The sequence below is a fragment of the Thunnus thynnus genome, chromosome 4 (genome assembly GCF_963924715.1).
Source record: "Thunnus thynnus chromosome 4, fThuThy2.1, whole genome shotgun sequence".
Taxonomy (NCBI): domain Eukaryota; kingdom Metazoa; phylum Chordata; class Actinopteri; order Scombriformes; family Scombridae; genus Thunnus; species Thunnus thynnus.
The window spans coordinates 21,634,813-21,654,754 of NC_089520.1; the positions used below are offsets into that span (position 1 = coordinate 21,634,813).

Here is a 19,942-nt window from a genome sequence, read left to right on the forward strand (position 1 = left end):
CCACACTCAATGTCCTCAGTAAAGCAGGATGAATCATGAACTTGCGGAAGGGTCATTTTGCCCGAGTGCATGCAGTTGAGCTGGATGATAATGTATGTGTGTGCGTGCATGTGTGTGTTGCACGTGCACCCGTGTTTGTCACCACGCTGACCTTCACATGAAACCCAATCTGGAAATGAGAAGGAGCCACAGAAAATGCTGACTGTAGAGAACACAGCCTGTGCCTCTTATACAATTGATTAGCTGTAACTCATTTTATTGCAGTAAAACACTCGCCTGGGCATTTTCTCAATTATGCTGAAACTCACTCTGCTGAATAAAAGGTAAACAGCTGTCCCCTTATCATTTAGGATTATTATGTATAAATCCTCAGCGCTTTATCACTTGTCGTCTCTCAGGAGGCAACACACCAAAACCACAACTGTATACCAACTCTGTCTTCCATTAAGTCAAACAAGACGATAACAAATCCCAGACACTGTTTGTGTGCACACATGTGCGTGCACGTTTGTATGCAGGCTTGCCTGTGAGCACTCACTGTATTAAAGTTGTGGAAGAGGCCGATGGTAGCTGGGTGAGGCGACTCCAGCGGGAATTGGAGGAAGGGTTTCATGTCCAGAGGGGGTGGTGGGATGACAGACGGGCTCCTGAGGAAGGCAGGGACCGGCCCCGGTCGGTTTACACTTCCTGTGGTAGATGTACAAACAGGGAAATTGGAGATTAAAAAATGGGAGAAAATGCATAAAACCCCATAAATAATACACCTATATCAAATTTTGCTCTTTCAGAGGATAATGTTGAGAAAGTCACAAAGTGAAATAGTTGCACAGGATGTGTTAGTGACAAGATACCAATAAGTACCACAATTATGTACTGTTGAAAATAGCTAAACTTGAAAGTCATTTACATTAATATAAGTGTAAGTACAACTCAACATGGTCACCTTTCTTAGCAATCATGTCCTAAAGGAAATGTTACCAATGTACTAAATTAAAGTCGCTAGACTAATGCACATTTATACATTTGCTACAGTAAGACAGTGAGTTTATGACTTGGAGAGGCTAAATCCCCTAATTATTGTCTTTGTGTGTGTGTTCGATATGTGTATGTGTATGTTGGTTATTGTTTGTTTGTTTGCTCGTTCGCTTGCTGTCTTTTATGGAATTGTCTGATTGGTTGTCTGTTTAAGATATGACTTATTGTTGTGTTATTGTCTTTTTTTTTTTTGTTTAACCCTCTAACCCTAACCCTTAAATGAATAGTTAATTAAGGGAAAAAGGACTTTTCGTTTTCTTGCCAAGAGTTAGATAAGAAGATTGATACTACACTCACATCAGTACAGTCCAGTCTTAATGCTAAGCTAACTGGCTTTTAGCAGCAATAGCTTCATCTTTATTCTACAGTCATGAGAGTGGTATCAATCCTCTCATCTAACTCTTGGCGAGAGAGAGAGTAAGTGAATTTCCCAGGATGCTGAACTATTTCTTTAAATCGAAGCATCATATCAGAACTGGCACTTGCTGCAAAACAGATTTTAACTGAAGTAGGAACTTATTTTTTTTTGCTTTACTGTTTAAATTAATGTTATTTTCTCCTTCTAAATCAAAACCATGATCTTCTGCATCATGTTCTTGTGTTGAGCCCCACTACCCACCCACACCTCTACTTTCTTTGCTCCTCTCGCTCACTTTTTCTCTCACTAGTAGCTCAGCAGCGGTGGATGCCTGCACTTGAGGGGCAGGAGGGCTAAGCTCCTTAAGCCTCACAGCTGGGGTGCTGCAGATATCCGCCTTTTCTCAATTTCTCCCTCTGTCTCTCTCTCACCAAGCGTTGTTCTCTATCCCCATTTCACGGTCCCTTATTCTGTCTGCCTGCCTGCCTCTGTATTCCTCATCTATACTTCTCCTCACTCCAGCACCAGTCTCCCCCTGCTTGTTTTGTTCCTCCTTCTCCTCATCCTCATCCTCTCTCTGTTTCGCTCTCTCCATTCCACTTCTGCTTCCTGTAGTTATTCTTCTCTTTAGCGTAAAACCAGCAGGATGCTTCAGGCCCAATCTGGCTATGCAGAGAGAATTTGTATAATCTTTTCTCCTGAGATTATATGCAACCATCATCCTTATTGCAGCCGCTTTGTGATGACTTCTGAACAATTTTGTTACATATGAAAAGAAAAACTGGTCACTTGTCAAAACGAGGGGAAGAAAAAGCTATTTTGGTAACAGCAGAGGAGGCTCCTTTCACTGACAGCAGGGGAGACGCAAAGAATGTGCTGTCAGGATCAGAAATAGATGGAGGGGAAAGACTTTCCTTCTGGCATTCCTCTTCCGACCGTTTCAGTCCTTGGGAGGTTGTGGCAGCTGAAGCTCAGCTGTAGCTATTGTCATTTGCGTGTGGCAGCTTTCGCATATGCTGCACGAGAAGGAGAGAGTTTTAGAGGCTAGGAAGGGAAATAAGATACAGAACTGGAGGTCAGGGTTTCAATGTCCTTCAGACATACCAAGAATCCCACAGCTCACATGGTGGTCATTATCACCTCTCCAAACCAACTACAGCAAGATTTGTGCACAGTGAAAAACCTTCGGTAATAAGACACCTTAGTTCACACCATCATCCGAACATGTAGGAATGAGTGAACGCTAAACACCAGATACCATGACGAAATGCGCGTAAGCCATAACGAGATAAAAATAAATTTTGATTTAAGAAGCAATCTGTCATATAAAAATACATGTTTGTTTTTACTCTAGTGTTTGAAATGTTAAAATATTGAAGAATACGGCTGGTGATGTTCAAAATGTTTGTTGTTTTGCGATTCATTATCAACAAATCCAATTAATGTGTTAATTTCTTAACACTTCTGGGCTTTTCTACATAGTTTCATTTAAAAAAAAACATACTAAATAATATCCTGTGATACAAGGAGTACCCGCACACTAAATCAAAGCTCTCTTTCATTCTATTTGCAACGTTTCAACCAACTACAGATCTTCCTCAGGCAAAAAAAAGAAAGAGGAAGAACCACAGTTAAATAGATTTTTGTATCCAGCACCTATCCCACTGAGGTTTTGTGGATGTGCACACGGCTTCTCTGTTTTATTTCATTAAATAATTTCCTCGACACTTCCTGGACACTGTAGCTTTTTAGCAAATATTACTTCACAGAAATGAGTAGTGTATTTGCTGGGGACTGTTTTCAGCCAACAGTCCAGGACTGTATGATGGGAGTGATTCAAATTAAACTACAGAGCCACTGTACATGTTCGTTGTATTTTAGGAAGATGTCAACAACTTGTACCTGTGTGACTCACTGGTGTGTTTTTAATAGTTCTTGGACAACAAAAAATTATGATGCAGAGAAATTAGCTCAAGTTATTGTTGGTTTTGGTCTTTTCAAGAGGTTTGTGACAAAAAAGAAAATATAGATTATCACAAAACTTATTGTTTAAAAGCCCTAAAATTCAAGGTTCTCTATCACATTCTGTGGATTCTTTCTTGCATCCAGTTATTGCATGAAAAAACAATTAAAAGCAAACTGGAAAGTGTCTTAGATGCAATTAAACACTCTGCAAATAAGGGGGACAACAATGTTTCAAGCTGCATGGATCGGGTGAGAGATATGATCATTATGTTTCCTCTTTGGTTAGTGAAGTGTATTCCTGACACGCTTCTGCTAAATCCACTGCTCATTTTACGCCACATTACCAATTTAAAGGTCTGCTGTTCCTTATAAATCTGCATTTACAGCGCAGACACTCACAATAGAGTGATGTATTTATAGTTGGCACGCAGCCTTTTCAGTGTCATATTCTGCAGCACCCCACAGCAGCTTGAGCACAGAGTGTAGCAGCAGCATCCCCTGACCCCCCCACCCCCACCCCCGCCACCCCCCATCCCCCACTCCCCCCTCACACCCCACCCCACCCCCCCCTCCTGACTGATTTACAATGACATCAGATAAGTGAACGCCACGACTCCTCAACAGCGGCCACGCAGGAGGGAGAGCATTGATTGGACACATTCTGAGGAGAGTTAAAGTGTTAAAGTGCTGCCAAACTCTATAAATCCAGGCCTCGGTGTCTATTGCCCCTTCTCTCCACTAAAATGAACAGACAGCGCTGTCTCAACCGGCCCCCTCATCTTACTGCCTTTTTTTTCTAATGCAAATGTTTGGGCGAGAAAAAGATCAATGCCTGTGTAATAGCTTATTGAATTTTTTGTGTAGATTGTGAGAGAGAGGTAGTTGGACAGAAATGAAGAGATGCAGAAGGTGGAGGGAAAAAAAAGAGAAGAAAAACAGACAACCAGAATTCTTATCGTCACACTAGATTTCACAACCCCCCCCCCTCCCCCCCGACGTGCACACACACAGGCGTGCACACACCAATGTGCTGTGACTAAGGTCTATCAAATTGGCAATTCATTTAGCCAATTTAGGTTTAATGATCACAGAGGTAATGTCAATGTCAGTGAGGATGCTGGAGCCTCTCTGTATTCCCTGCCTGCCTCCATCTTTGTGCTCCATGACAGGACCAGAAGGGAAGGGGACAGGAGACTGAGTGAGGAGGGGGGGTTGGTTGACATGCTGTCTACCAGAATGAAGTCAGATGTGAGGCAGAAGCACTGCAGGGTCCCACCAAAAACAAAAAAAAATAGAAACACAGCCATGTTTAGTGCCAGGCCCCCTCAGCTCCACACTCAAGAGGACCAGCTCGGCACACGATGCCAGCCGTCTCACATCTGCATCTAAATGGGCTGCTGTGCTCAGATGACTCTGAAATGAGCTTCTGCGGCGGATTAGCCAACCTCCCCTGATAAAAAAAAAAACCCCTCTCTGTCACTGCTGCAGAGAGGGGACAACTGTGGTGGCAGCGGGTCTGTTAACCAGAAAAACCGCTGTGGATCCACCACGTTCTCGTTCGTCTTTCCCCCAAGTTACGTGACAAAGAGACGGTGTCAAGTTGATCCAATGTTTGGTGGCAGATGATGCCATTAGTACACCGATGATCGTGATTTGTTAAAATGATTTATGACTCCTGTTTGTAGTTTTTCGGCAGGAATGCTGAGCTGCTAACTTTGTCGTGGTTGCAGGCGGAGGATGGCTCTGTCTTAGTGTCGCATACTGCTACTGTGAAGGACTAAGCATGAAATCCAATTTACTGCAGCTCAGCTTACCCTCAAGTCAAAGGCAGCTATTTCAACCTAAGCAGGGGACAGACGACAATACGCACACATGCACACACAAACCTTTGTAGTCTGAATGAATGATGCTCTAAAAGAAGTAAGTTACAGGCTGATTAATGTGGTGTTGGTCTGCGTGAGATCTGGACAGTGAGGAAAAGGACGCAGCGGAGAAGGAGAACTGAGTGCTGGTGAAGGAGAGCACAGCTGATTTCAGTCTGCACTTTGTTTTAATGATAGATGCTCTGCGCCCCAGTGGCCAGGCTTAAATGCAGCCTCCCAGAGAACTCTCAGAAGTCCTCTTTTACTGAAAATATGTGTGTATGTGTGTGTGTGTGTGTGTGTCTGTGTGTGTGTGTCTGTTTTCATGCAGTGCTCTTGAGATCAGCTTGTCCCTCTGCAGTTGATTTCATGCAGTATTTGTAATTAATGAAGACTTTTGTTTTTCCCCTACAGATTTGGCTGCTCTCATTAAAATTAAAAATCATTATGTAATAATGGTGTTACATTGCTTTGTCTGGGCTTTTCCCCGCTAATAATTTCTCATGAAAAATTCCGTCTGTCTTTGCGTAGAGTCTGATTATGAGCTGTCATGAAGTAGCAAACAGCTCCTGATTGGCGAGGAACGGGAAATGAGGAGCAAAGAGGGGCTGGTTAGGAAAATAATGGCTGAGTGGATGGAGTCGACTGAGCGAGGAAGAAAGGTCTGGACGAGGAGGGGAGATGAGGTGGAAAGAGAGGGAAAGCATCGGAGGATGGGGGGAGGGAGCTACATGTTTCGAGGTGAGTCCAAGGTGACCGAAGGAGGTAAAGAGCCATGTTAACCTGCAGGTTAATGTACAGAAGAAATGCCATCTGTGAACTGAAAAATGCAGTTATACTCTACAGCTGGACATACAGCTGTTAAAAATCTCATAGTAACATTGTCAAATTGTTCAAAGCAGTCCAGTCAGTACAGCTGCCTCTAAGGGTGAACCTTTGGCTGTCACATGCAAAATGTCAAATGCACATGAACAATTTTCGGTTATTTTGCTGCTCTCCTCATGAACTGTCCACATGTTGTGTCTTGTTTTAAGCATATATAAGAATCCTGAGACATTAGGTTGGGTATTTTATGTGTGTCTGCAGTTTGTTTGATTGTGAATCTGAGTAAAGCACCTTTCCCACATATACCTGTATAGCAACACTAGTCTGTGTTTGCATCATATGAGGCAAGCTGAAAGTGGATTTTCTACCTAAATTATTTAGGCTATTTGTCAGCTCAAGACAGATACTGACACATTTATACAAATATTTTGCTGTGGTCCTAGTTGACGCAATAGCCGTGATATACATGGGTAAAGTGGATTTTACTTTCTTTCAGACTTAACGAGGGTTTGAAATGATTTCTGTTTAAGAGAGGTGTGTTTCTGGAAAGCTGTCGACAGAACAATGAGATCAGAAAACAGTAGAAATGTTCTTGCCTCAGTCCGTGTTTTCTAAATTTCTGGTGAAGAAAATGTTCATCATTCAAATACAGGAATTTCCATTTAAATGTGTTCTGTGGAGTTTCTCGTAAACCACCCAAGTTGTGTTTACTTTCAGAGTTCTTTGGATTTCCTTTGAGGTCTAACAAAGATTTAGAATGCTTTTCCTTCATCATAGTACATTTACAAAACTGATTTTTTAAAGATTATTTAAATTATGCATTGTTTACATTCACGTTGGCTAGCTTGTAGACCTTTTCTTGCTTGTCATCGCCACTAACTGTTGATCACTAGAATAGCATGAAGAAGAAATGTGTACCTGCTTGGATCCACGTGCGTGTTTAGATTCAAACAAAACGGGGGCCTGCTTGTAAAAATATTGCCTCATAGCGCAGCTAGTGGTCAAAAACTCCACAGGGTACCTTTAAGGCACAGAAAGGATGGTATATTGGATTTCAACACTATAGTTACAGAATGAAACATAGTCATCCAACTGTGCAGATATGTCCATGTTAACATGCTGGATACTGAGAGCTTGTTTCATAAAGAGGCTCGTGAACATCTGCCTATTCTGTAGCTCCTCTTAGGCTTCAGCTCTTCAGGGAGGTGCTGGAACATCCTGAACTCTGGCTGCCAACTTTCTCTTTCATTACGCTGCAGTCATGATGTAGCACAGTTTGAGGCAAACAGAGAACATTACAGCATGAAACCACGCACAGCAAAGTGAGGGCCATTAAGAGATCCACCTTGTCAACATGACCGGCAGCCCTTCCCCACATTATTATTCTGTTTGTCAAACCATTTACACACCTGCTGGGAGCTAGAAGAACACACTACCGCAGATGCAGACCTACAGAAACCTGATCATGTAAAGTACACAAGCTAGCATGCAAACACACAAAAGCACATGTGTAAAAAGGTGAACACACGTACATAACAATGGAATCGGATGTGCAGCAGCCAGGTGCATCTTCCTATTATTTTATACAATAGCGAGCACACAAAGACAATCATTGCCTGATGTTCAATAAACAGAAAAATAGAGCAAGTGGCTGTATGAGGCTTAAATGCATATAGGATGTTATTTTTAGCTGATGCAGAAATTACAGGTTTTATTTTTGGAGTTGAGATTAAGATTTGGAGTCTGAAGGGCAGAATGTGGTTTTATGCTATAGTGTGGTCTTTAAGCACGCTAGGGTTATGCAGGGTGAGTCAGACTGGTGGATCAACTGTGGTCTGCATGACTTGAGGACAACAAACAACAAAACAAAAAATAACAAAGAGACTTTATGCTCAGCGTATGCGCTCTCTTGCCTTATTTGGCATCCTAGAAACCAGTAAATGACAGGCGTACTGTACATGTTTTGTGCTCTTGGTTCCAAGGCCCTCTAATTTTATATATATATAGCAAACAAGTCTATCAACAAATACTTGTTTGTCAGTGCCTTCCAAAACAACACACATTAACTTCTTTTTTTTTCAATCTGATGCATCTGTTGGCGATAAATCATTCTTTGTCAGTGCCTTCCAAAACCATTATATACAACTGTTACAAAACAGATAAATTTGACCATTTGCTGGTCAGGTTAATTTAGGTTTAGGTGGAAAATTTACTTGGTTAAAGTTGGGAAACAGTTATGGTCATAGTTAAAAGAAGTACTGGGTAATGTGAGGGATAGATCGCAGTTACTGTTAACAGGTTAAAAGTTGGGCTATCTTTACGTGCTAGGTCTATTTTTGTCAACTTGCTAACCTGACGCGCCAGATGGTTTGTTGAACAGAACCATCTGAGAAGTTGTCCATGGAAACTGTTTTGAAAAGGGCAGGCACTTAAAAAAAATACTTGACAGGTGATTGGATGAACCATCTGTCTATCACCATCTATCGTTTCTCCTTGCGAGGCAGCTGGATTTGCGATGCTGATTAGTCAGAACCACCGGTGGTTCAGACACAAGCACATAACTTGAAGCCTGACAAGATGGATTCTCGCGTGACCTTGTGATGTTGTGATCTTGTGAATCCAGCTGCCTCACAAAGTAAGCAACTCACATCTCTGAAGCGTGAAATTCACTTGTGACTTTATCTAAATGCGGATATTTATTGTCAGCTATGATTTAATGACGGATTTCACTTGTTATTGACTTTGTCTCTGTCGCGTAAGCATATCACAAAAGTACTTTTGGTTGTTTGTTCACATCATTTGTCTGAAGTCTGTAAAGCTGGAGAAAGAAGGCTGCGGTTCTACTTTTGGTAATATCAGTATACACTATTCAGGAAATATAGATACAAAAAGGTAATTTAAATATTTAAAGTACAGCCACAAACTATCTATTACCACATCAGTGATCATATATGAGCAGCAGAGGTGTGTTCAGGATATTTGTAAAACTTCCAGTGGACAGCCAGTTGGTTTTGAGGCACTAATAATATCACAATATTTCCGATTTACTCTTGACAGCCAGTAGGGGTCCTCGTTTGGTAAACAGGTCGTTATAGTCGTTGCAGCAAATGGTGAGGCTTATCTTGCGAGGACAGTCTGTATATGGTTTATATACTGTAACAAAGTTCTTGGACTGTCTCTTCTCTGTTTGCCGGTGCAGGTTTTGTTATGTGCGTTAGTGTTTTCTGGCCTCACAGACATATGAAATGTGTGTCACTTTGGCAAACATGCAGAGTGACAGATTTCTCCATTTTAAATGTCAATACTTTTCATCCTTCGCTGCATTGCCTTGATTTAAAGGTCATGTTGTTTTATCAGGGACGACATGCACCTGTGATTCTCTTGAAGGACGTTGATGAGTGGGTAGATTTTTTTTGCGTGTGTGCTCTGTATATATGCACACACACACACACATACACACACATACGTTTATGGATTGTTTCATACTGTTTTCTTCAGTGATGCAAGCCATGAACTTTGTTTATAGTGGCAAGTGAGGTCTTTGCATCAGACTGGAAGAAGCCTTGGCCCATTTTTAAATAAATAAAGACCTCAAAACCTCCAGATCTGAAATATTCATCATAAAAATCACACAAGAGTTACTAAACCGCGTTCCACACTGCTCCGCATCGAGGGAGACGAGCCAGCTTTTGCACATTTCTTTCATACTCCGCTGCAGATTGTGTTGATGTGTTGGAATTTTTTGCTCTCATTAAATGAAATAAATGATGATGGTGGTGGTTGGATGGAGAGGCAGAGAGAAGATATTTTGTCACAGATGCACAGAAGGAGATGAGAGGAGACTTACTGTGTTTGTCTCTCTATCTTCGCTTGTCGACGCTCTCAAAGTCCGCATCTCTCGTGGACACTATTTTTGTGTCTGAGCCTAAATCTCTGTCTTAGTGAAGGGAAACTAATACAGTATATAAAACCCCGTCACCCCGTGTTGTTGTGATCATGTGTCAGTGTGTTTAGTGTCTGATACACACAGAGTTAAAGCTTCTGCTCCGGAGAGGGATTACCATAAGCTCAAACTCCCACACAGATCACAGGAAGACTCAAGCAGGGGTAAAAGCAAGCAAACAAAAATAAAGTAGTCAAATACTTAGTCAACATACACGCACATGGAACAAGGTCACTGTAATCACATGCAGGAAGATGAAATGTTGAAACAGAAAAACATGAAAACAAAATTGTGAGCTCTGAAGTTCACACGACTGCGACACACTGATAAAAATATATTTATCTAGAGAATCCTTTTTAGTTTTTTGATAAAAGTAAAAACAAAAAAAAAGATGGACACGTCTTATCAGATTGATTCTGCAACAGTGTGCTCTTTTGTATTTAATTTGATAATGAACACACTGAGCTACTTCCGTAATATTCTATAACATTAAGATAATTCAGTTAGTAGCACTAAATGCTTTACACAAATGTAATAAAAACTTAATTAGCGTATTAATATTTATAAAGTGCACTCAATTTTATTTTTTTCTCTATCTGATCTTTAAAGCTTCTTGGCTTCCTGTCTTTTTGGATTTCTTTTAACGCCATTTTTCATATGATCCAATGAATCAAAAGACACAAAAACTAGAGTAGATTCTGTATGTTGGAGCCCTGTAAGAAAAGTGAAAGAATGACAGACTCCAGGGAAGGAGACTAACCAGTAAAGACCTTTCTGCACAAACAAACGTTGAACGTGAAAACTGGGATGGTGTCTGATTTCCTGATGCTGCTTCATGATGAAGCTTGTTGTCGAGGCAGGCAGGTATTGATGAATGACACGGTCTGTTAGCGACGAGTGTATGAAGGCTTATGTGCAGCAAGAAACTGGGATCATATAAAGCTTTGAAGTTAGATGTTAGCATAGCATTTTTGCATATTTCCTGAACTGAATGAATAATATTGTAGAATGTGAAAAGTTTTCAGGGTGTTTAGTTGAGTGGGGGTTTCAGCGGCAAAAAAATGTGTGTGTGTGTGTGTGTGTGTGTGGGACTGACTGAGAAGGCCTCATATAAATGATTGTGATGACTGCAGGATTCATTAACACACAATTAAAGGAGAATAAAGTTCTACCAAGGACGTCACATGAACAGGAACAACACTTTAGCCAAAAGAATTTCCAAAGACGATAACCCTTTCATTGTGCACTGGTGTGTGACAGACATTAATCATGACTATATGACAAAGTAAATAGCTCATTGAAGATGCATCTAAGTTGGAGAGCACATGCATTTAAAGTTTGTGCCATAGATGAACGATTAACTTGTGAACATAACAGGAATGTAATAATTATAGTAAAAACAAATCAATCAGATCAATGAGAGAAAAGACGTAGAAAAGGTTTCTGTTTCCGTCTTACCCAAGATCATCCTGTATCCTTCCACTGTCAACTTCTCTTTTCCCGCAATATCGTCTCGCTCGTCTCTTCTCTTCCTCGATCAGCTACTGACGTGTCTCAGACTTTTAAGTGTCCGGTTTTATCAAAACTCAATGTGGAAAAAGCATCTGACACCACAACCTTTACTCTGCCTCCCTAACGTTGTATCTCCTCTCCTTCTCCGTTCCCCCCTTGTCCACATGAGATGCTTCTCCTTCAGATCTCGACACACGGCTCCGGTTCAGCCAGTTGTTGCCGGAGGAGAAGCACAGCGGTCCTGACTGCAACACAACATGCACTCAATCTACACTGCAAGGGAGCCTGTAATTTATTCACTGTTATATATTCACTCCAGCAGGAGGAACACCACAGAATACAGCTGAGATGGAGCTTTGCCTCACTGGAGGAACCTCTGCACCACGGTATGCCTCTCTCTCTCTCTCTCTCTCTCTCTCTCTCTCTCTCTCTCTCTATCATATTTTGGGGTTGGGTATAACCTAAAGGCACCTTGCATTCCTGAGCCATGATTGGCTGGAGGCTCAGCCAATGAGAGCAGTCGGTGCTGAGCGTTTTCTTGGGGTGTTTGAATCGGGAGGCAGTGATAATGCTGCTGTCGATTCTGCTCTCTCCTTCTCTCTGTCACCCTTTCTCTGCTGTTTACTATTAGCGTTTTTTCTCTCTCTCTCATGTCTCTCCTTGTCTCACTATATTGTCTTCTTCATTCTTCACAATGACAGCATCTTAAACATGTCTCGGGTACCTTAGTGCCAGCCCTCACAATATCCTGCCCTTATATGATGCTAGATATTTGGTCTCCCTTTCTACCCGTCCATGCTGCGTTTGACCGAGTTTTGCACAGTAGTTGCCATTCCAGACAAGTGTGCGTACAGAACAAAAAGAAAGCAGACACAGAGGTGTGACGGAGAGTGACAGCTTGAGAGACTCGATGGAGCATTTGGAGGGAGGCGGCGGGGGGGAGAGATTGAGGTTAACGTACACTGACTGGGGATGAAACTGTACGGTGAAGAAATGTGGGAGACGCAGTGAAACGGTAGGATGAAGGAGGACGTTTGACAGCTGTTTGACAGGCAGGCAGAGGCAGCGAGTGCTCACCGCCCACACCTCTGTACCAACATTTACCAGAATAATGTATTCAAAGTGGAACGCTGTGGCAATGTATATTCAAGACTTCATCAAACCCTCTCCCACTAGATTAGGCACACTCGCTGTCACATGACCTCTGGCTTCAGGTTATAAAAAAAGGATCCACGTCAGACTCAGAGCTTCATAATTTAACTGACAGTCATCATAGAAAAAATATATAAATACATACAATGAATCAAGTAATGCTGCATGTCAGCCTGTGTGTCTGTGTTCAAGCTCGTATGTGTGTGTGTGTGTGTGTGTGAGAGAGAGATAAGGTTTCCTCATTAGTGGAGTCGGGCTGAATAATGCAGGTAGGTGTATTGTTGTGGCCAATGGGCCAGGTGCTAATGTGGCTGTCTGAGGGTGGAAGGGCACACACAGCATGACTTTAATGGATGTCACCATGGGAAACTGAAACCAGACCTCTGGACTCAGGTGACACATCATCCTGCATGTATGTGTGTGTGTATGTGTGTGTGTGTGTGTGTGTGTGTGTAAGATGTTCATTTATTGAAACACTTTGCTGGAAAAAGCCTTTAGAGCTAAAGAGGTAAAGGATGTTATTGTCAGGATGGGAGAACACAGTAGTTATGGCTTTGAAAGGATGAGCTCAAATAAGCTCTTATACCATCCAAATGTATGCAAAGGAAAACTTCAGGACCTCACACATGCAGGAGCAGAGTCAAAGTTATAATCAGCAGCTTTTACTGACAGTCTGCAGCAAGGTTCAACCAGGGGCCAGTTTTTCTCAGCATTGTTCGATGTAGTTTCACTGCACAGGTGTGGTGGAGATGCAGGCCTATATGTTTAGATGTTTGTTATTATTTAAATTCATGAGTGAAATTGGTTTATAAAACTGTTTTTTTTTTCCCTTTAGTGAGTAAGGGGCTAACAGAGTTACAGCAGCTTTATCGATGTGGCAAAAAATGACTCAACACAAATTGACAGTAAACAGTAGTTGGTTGAAGTTATGGTTGAATGAAAGAAATGTTGTTGCTGTTGCCTGGAAGACATTTTTTAGACTGCTGCCTGTTTGTGTTTGTGATACACAAATCTGTTATGGGCCTTGTATTTATATTTTTTATCTATTGTATATTTATCGAAAAACTATTTAATTTGATGCCAATGAAGAGGAAGTTCTGTATGAAAGTAATTCTTGACAAAAAACAAAACAAAAAACAAAATAACAACAAAAAACAACATATGACCCACTTACTAGCCTTTCAGAGTTTTGAACTCACTCTCATCTCTCTTTTTATTCTTTTTTGGTCAAACTATAAAAGGGAAAAGAGAAATATTTTGTGAGAGAGGCAGACTTGTCCCACTGCTTCATTGACTACATGGCTTGTTCATAAGATAATTTTTACTGGTTTCCCTTCATCAGGGTTTTAGATTAACTTATTAACTTTTTTTTTTAGAAGAAATCTGTTATATTTTAATGCTGTAACATGATGCCTAGTGAACAGTGTGACTTTGTTAAAGCACACAGAGGTGAAGTTACATTCTTCTTGTCACACAAACAAATTACTTGAAAACTCCTTTTGTCTTTGGTGGTAAGGAGTATTCCCAAAATGTACAGATGTAATGATTAAAGTTAGGTTAAGGGTGTAGGGAGTAAATGTAGGTAGTGAGCAGAGCTGTCAGAAGACCTGTGTGTGTGTGTGTGTGTGTGTGTGTGTGTGTGTGTGTGTGTGTGTGTGTGTGTGTGTGTGTGTGTGTGTGTGTGTGCGATTACAATATGTGCATGTGACCTCTACCATCCTGTCATTCTCTGCCCCAGGAGACCATAACTGTGTCAACAGACTTGTTACACTCTAATTTTAGTTGTGATCGTTAGCGGTGAATCCTGAGGAGTCCTACCAATGTTTGATGAAGTCTTCATTGATGTCAAACACCAATGAAACAGCCTTAAGCACGTGCTTAGTCAGCCACTTACAGGTTAAAGCCAACAGACAAATGAAAGCAGCTCATAAAACACTCAACTTTCTGCCATCTGTCATGTACATTTTAAAAATGCTTCAAGTAATCAATCTGTCTCAAAAATCAAGGCGAGAACACCTCTTTAACTGGTTCTGTTGTCTGTGCTGTTCTGTGACACTGCAGTTGTCCAGAGCTGAAGGACTGAAGCAATGTTTCATACGCCATGACTGAAAGGCAGCCAGCCGTGTTGGGTTGTAAATCAATTTGATGTAAGGTGACTAACTGAGTTTGTTTCTCCTCTGATGGCAGAGCGATGGCAGTCCTGGCACACAGCAGAGCGGCTGTTTACTGCACCTCAGAGGTTAAAATAGGTGTCACTAGAATAGAGAGGGAATGACCGGCTCGCACTGCACATACGCAGAAACACCGGACTAAATACACAACTCTGTACAATGAGGAGGCAGAAAGTCCCCATCAGATCTACATGATGATGGATCATGGTTTGATACACAACTAAAACTCTTTTTTTCTTTTCAAAACATATAATTTGCTCAAGCATATTTGTAGATAACCTCATATTACAATTCAATTTTTGCTGAATAAAAACTGCATGAGCAAAGCAGCTTAAGACTTTTCTCACTCTTCTTCTCTCTGTTTTTCTTCACCGTCCAATAAATGTAAGCACAAAGTAAATTCTCAAAAGCACTTGTAAACAAAGGCTTAAGCTGCTTGGTTTCAGAGAGCTCAACTTGATTTAAAACAGATTTTGTATCCACAAATCAAGATTGCAGGGAGAGAAGAGTTTTTAAATTCCAGATAATTCTTTTTTTTTTTTTTGCTGAAATTTTTTGCTTTTATATTTAGCTTGAGACACATTTGAAGCTTTGCGCACGACCCAATGTGCCTTAAATTATTCATCACAGAATTACCAAATTTTTTATTTTTGCCTTTATTACAGTTTGAGCTAACACTAAATAATCATTTGAAGCACTAGTTTATAAAACATAAAACACTTCACTTCTCTTGTCTCTTGACTTTAGTAGGCATTGCTCATTATTTCTCCTGCATCTACCAAACTCTTCTCTCCTGCGTCGTCATGTGTCGACGGAGGAGCTATTTGGTCAGGAATGTCAGGAAAAGTACAGCTGACTAACTCTACTTTCTCTCTGCTCCTTCATCATACCAATGATGTATGTGAAAGGTCAGGGGTCAGACTATTACTAAGTGCAAAGTCTTGTCTGACGCTGAGTGCTGATGTTTGCAGGGGACTGGAGAGAGAAACCTTCAAAGCCTTGTGTAAGACTGTTATTTACTCTTTATTTCTGCTCAGAATATCGCAATAATGAGGGGGATCTGGGCTTAGCCGCCTCTCAGTTCGATTTAAGGTGATCAAAGGAGGAATGCTCAGAGTTGCATGTGGTTGTGCATTGCTCAGTGGTCAGTTTATGGTCTTACCTGAGCCCCACATTGGTCGCCTTTGTTCCTCACGAGGCTCTCGAAGTGATCCGGGTCCTTCGTCCGGTAGATAGTCCAGAGGTCAGTGTGTCAGCCAGCATAAAGTAATTCAGAGTCGTCTTTGAACGGGATAAACAAGACGTATGCTCACGTTACTGTGGAGAGATAAATAAAGTAGCACTCAGCGGCGTGAGAGCAGACCTCGCACCAGTCGGCTGGAGAGTGGAGAGGGAAACGCTCGGCGCGGGCGGCCACATGTCCACAGTGTGGCTGCATCAAACAACCAGCGTCTTCATGTTCAGCTTCTTCATCTGTCTACTGTTCTCAGATCCTCTCCAGTCTTCCCCACAGTCTTTACCCTCTGTTAATTCATGCGAAACCCCACTGCGTCTCTTGGTTTTTCTACGTTTTTCTCTGTGTTTTCCCCCCTCATGCCATCACCACCTTCCCGGAAAGCGAAGGAAACAAGTGCACAAGATTCCAGAGGCTAATTCTGCTTCTTAGGACGTTGTCACCTAATATGTGAGGACAACTGTGGAAGGAGGGAGAAGACAGGCAGAGAGAGTGTAAAGGAACAGGAGGGGCAGGACAGAGGAGGAGGAGGGGTGGGGGGTGGGGGGGACCCCGGCGACGGATGGCAGATCAGAGGAAACAAGGGTTGGAGTGTGCATGTGTTGTTGGGGAGGAGGAGGAGGAGGAGGAGGAGGAGGAGGGTGGCAAGTCGATGAAACCTGAGAGGCGAAGCAAAGGGAAATATGATTGGCGGATGAAACAGATGGCTTACATATCTTATAAGTGTGCCAGCATGACTGCAATACTACTGTATATGTGAAGGAAAGTTTCCATGCACCATCCCATCAATCTCAGAGGTTATATGCACATTTACATTTATGAGTTGACATCGAGATGAAAGGAAAAAATCTGCAATAAAACTGCAAGTCTTGCAATTGTCATGTAGCTTAACACATTAATCATGCTGTCTTGGAATTAATGCAAAAAATTTAAGTAACCCAATAAACTTTGGAAAACAGGATAACATGTTGCATCCATCGTTGTCTCTGGAGTTTTCACAGCCCCCCAAGCGTCATCAAGATGATATTTATGATGATTTACACCATGAGACAATATAAAGTTGATATACTGTCTATACTGTGGTAGCTATTTCTTTAATTTCTCTGGGTTTATGTTGCAAATCACTGTGCAAGATTGATTACTTATGGCGATGTGGGATTTTTATGTGATTTTTGCATCATTGTGGTGATTTGTCTTGATTTGCCACATACTGAATTTGCTTGAGTAGCCAACCAACAGACATTCCTGTCTGGTAATTGTATCCATAAACTGTTTCTCAATTGATTTTCTTGAAAATGCACTATATCACCGCATAAATCAGTTTTACGATCTTAAATGACTTCTACAATGATAGAGAATTTTATACATTTTGCCTTTTTCTTTTATCTTTTCTTTTTGTATTGTTACTAATCAGATTTCCTTGAGACATCCCTCCAGACATCAACCCAATAATAAGACAGATCTTTACGCTGACGATTATTTGGAAATTCTGTAATCAAGTGCTTTAATCCAGTTACAGTCACTGGGGTACAGTGTGAATGAAAATGCAAAGATGGTCTCAACTGTACAGTATCTTCCAAACTCTTTCTCCTCATGAGCTGCTTCCTGCTGCAGTTGCTTTTCTCTCACTCACATCCTACAGTGCAAAGCATCAAACATCAAGAGGTAAATATTACAGTAGGAAGCCATCTTTAAATTGCTGATCCACCGAAAAGTCCAAAGCACTCTCAACCTCTCAATCTCTCATTACGCCGTTCAATTTATCATCCAGTGAAACACAAGTGATGTGCAGGAATTGCTGGGATGATGAAACAGAAATGTGGACAGCCAAGAGATGAGCACAGTCACACAGATAAAAAACACGATACTGTGCCACTCCCATGGGCTAATATGTTGCCAGTTAAGGTGTAAATTCAGATCGGATATCATAAATGTGCTTGCAAGTGTTGTTTTGGAGAGTTAGGGCAGTATTGGGTGGAGGAGCAGGAGGCAAGGACTGAGGTGAGATTGACGCATGGCGCACCGTCCAGTAAATGTCAGTGTATTTCTGATATGCTAAAAGGTCTGTCAAGAAGTCAGCTTGGCTCTGTCTTGTGCCTTACAAGTCACTTACAGAATATGCTGAGTAATGTGAGTAAAGTAGCCTGCAGTCTCTCAAAGCTATATGAACAATTTAATGACACTCCGTGTGTGTGTCAAGTACTCTTGTGTAAATGAGAAGCTGTTTAAAAAAACCCAAGTGTTTAATGCTAGCAGTAAAAGCAGTAAAAGTAGTAATGGGACCGTCCTGTCAGGCTTGGCAGGGTCCCACAGTGCCACTTCTGAGGAGCAGATGCCCATGTAAACTTATATCCTAGTTTAATTTAAGTCAGACACCTTCACTTTTATTTATTTTGCATAATATGGACACACAAACACCAACACCTTCTGGCAACACGCCACATAGGGGTTAGGTTAAGGGACAGTGGGGAAGGACAGCGAACTGGAGCAGTAAGCACATTTCACCAGGGGGATACTGTTACACACACACACACACACACAGTGTTGCCTCCCCCCTCTCCCTCTCAGGGTCACTCTTCTCTCTCTCTAAACTATTCTCTTCCTCCGCTCTGCAATAAAATTTTTACAAGAACGCTCAGCATTACATCAGGCGGAGAAATGCAGGGCATTGCATTCCCCTCTCTCTCTCTGATCTATATATGGCTCATCAGTGTTTACATACCATTCCCCTCGACATGTGGGGCCGTTCGGACGGATGTAACAACTCATTCAACCAGAAAATTAAACTACCTTTGGCCACAAAGATGCAGTCACATTTTTTATGGCTCCCTGTTCACATAATTTTTTTGCCAAAGTTGGCAGTTGTCTCTGACAATAAGTAGCCTATAAGTCATCAGAGGGAATTTCTACTTCAGAGGGAGGTCGTACAAGGCCAACTGCTGGACACCATGTTTATAGCTGGACAGGAGATCATGAACTGGTTCAGTATAACAAGCTACTGTCTTCTCTAGAAATATAGAACTTCATGATAAAAATGACCCAAAAATTCAGAATTCTGTATTTTCTTGAAATTTTAAACACTTTTTTTTTTAGAGAAAAAGGATTGATGCCAGATTTTTGGCTCATTATGCAACTTGTTCTCTGAGCTTCCTTCTCTTCTCCCTTAATTTTTTAAACTTCTCCTGTTGTTAAGATTCACTCATTTTGCATTTCCCAGTGGTGGAGGAAGTGTTCAGATCATTTACATAAGTAAATGCTGTAAAGCATTAAAGCTTAAGTATAAATCCTGCATCAAAAATGTTGCTTACATGTAAGTATTAATAGCAAAATGTACTTAAAGTATCAAAAGTAAACTCAATGACCCTTTTGAATGGAGAGTTATATTTTTATGTATGATATTATTACTGCTGATGCAGTACTGTGTTTTACTGTTGGTTGAGGTGGAACCAATTCTATTATTGAGTAGTTTCAACTATAAAAAATCTTAATATGTAAATTATAGTAGAAGTAAATAAATGCAGCACAGTAGAAGTATAAAGTACATAAAATGTGTACTTTAATCTAGCACTTGATTAAATCTGCTTGGTTACATTCCATCACTGACATTGCCAATCTAGTTTTTTTCTATTTCCATTTTTCAGTTTTTATTATATGTAGCTATTGTTTTTCTCAGTCATCAATTATTGTGTTTGGTGTTTGAGATTTGACCCATTTTTGATTGGTTGTTGCAGCCTTGTATTAAGATGTTGTTTCATTATTGATGGTCTTTGACTGAAACGTTGCATTTTCTTTTTCTGACAGATTGCAGGAATTCAACACATTTGTTACTCAACTAATAACATTGTGTGATTGATTCTAGATTAAACATAAAGACCCACCTCCATC

At 41.1% G+C, this 19,942-nt stretch overlaps 1 protein-coding gene and 1 long non-coding RNA gene across 3 annotated transcripts in view; one reads left to right on the forward strand and one right to left on the reverse strand.

Annotated features, from left to right (window-relative positions):
- Positions 1 to 15,979, forward strand: part of LOC137181665 (uncharacterized) — a 38,204-nt gene extending 22,225 nt beyond the window's left edge. The window contains exons 3-5 of the long non-coding RNA XR_010928169.1: positions 5,752 to 5,961; positions 11,820 to 11,886; positions 14,840 to 15,979. This is a non-coding gene — a long non-coding RNA (uncharacterized lncRNA). The remainder of the gene's footprint in view (positions 1 to 5,751; positions 5,962 to 11,819; positions 11,887 to 14,839) is intronic.
- LOC137181659 (zinc finger protein 385A-like) overlaps positions 1 to 16,574 on the reverse strand; it is a 32,464-nt gene extending 15,890 nt beyond the window's left edge. Inside the window, exons 1-2 of one of the 2 annotated variants that reach the window (XM_067587518.1) lie at positions 11,447 to 11,802; positions 539 to 687 (exon numbers count right to left, since the gene is read on the reverse strand). In XM_067587518.1, the coding sequence (XP_067443619.1) occupies positions 539 to 687; positions 11,447 to 11,456 (159 nt within the window). In that variant the 5' untranslated portion in view covers positions 11,457 to 11,802. Of the gene's footprint in view, positions 1 to 538; positions 688 to 11,446; positions 11,803 to 15,985 lie in introns of those variants that run through there. The other variant, XM_067587517.1, reaches the window with a different exon arrangement.
- Positions 16,575 to 19,942: the final 3,368 nt, after the last annotated feature.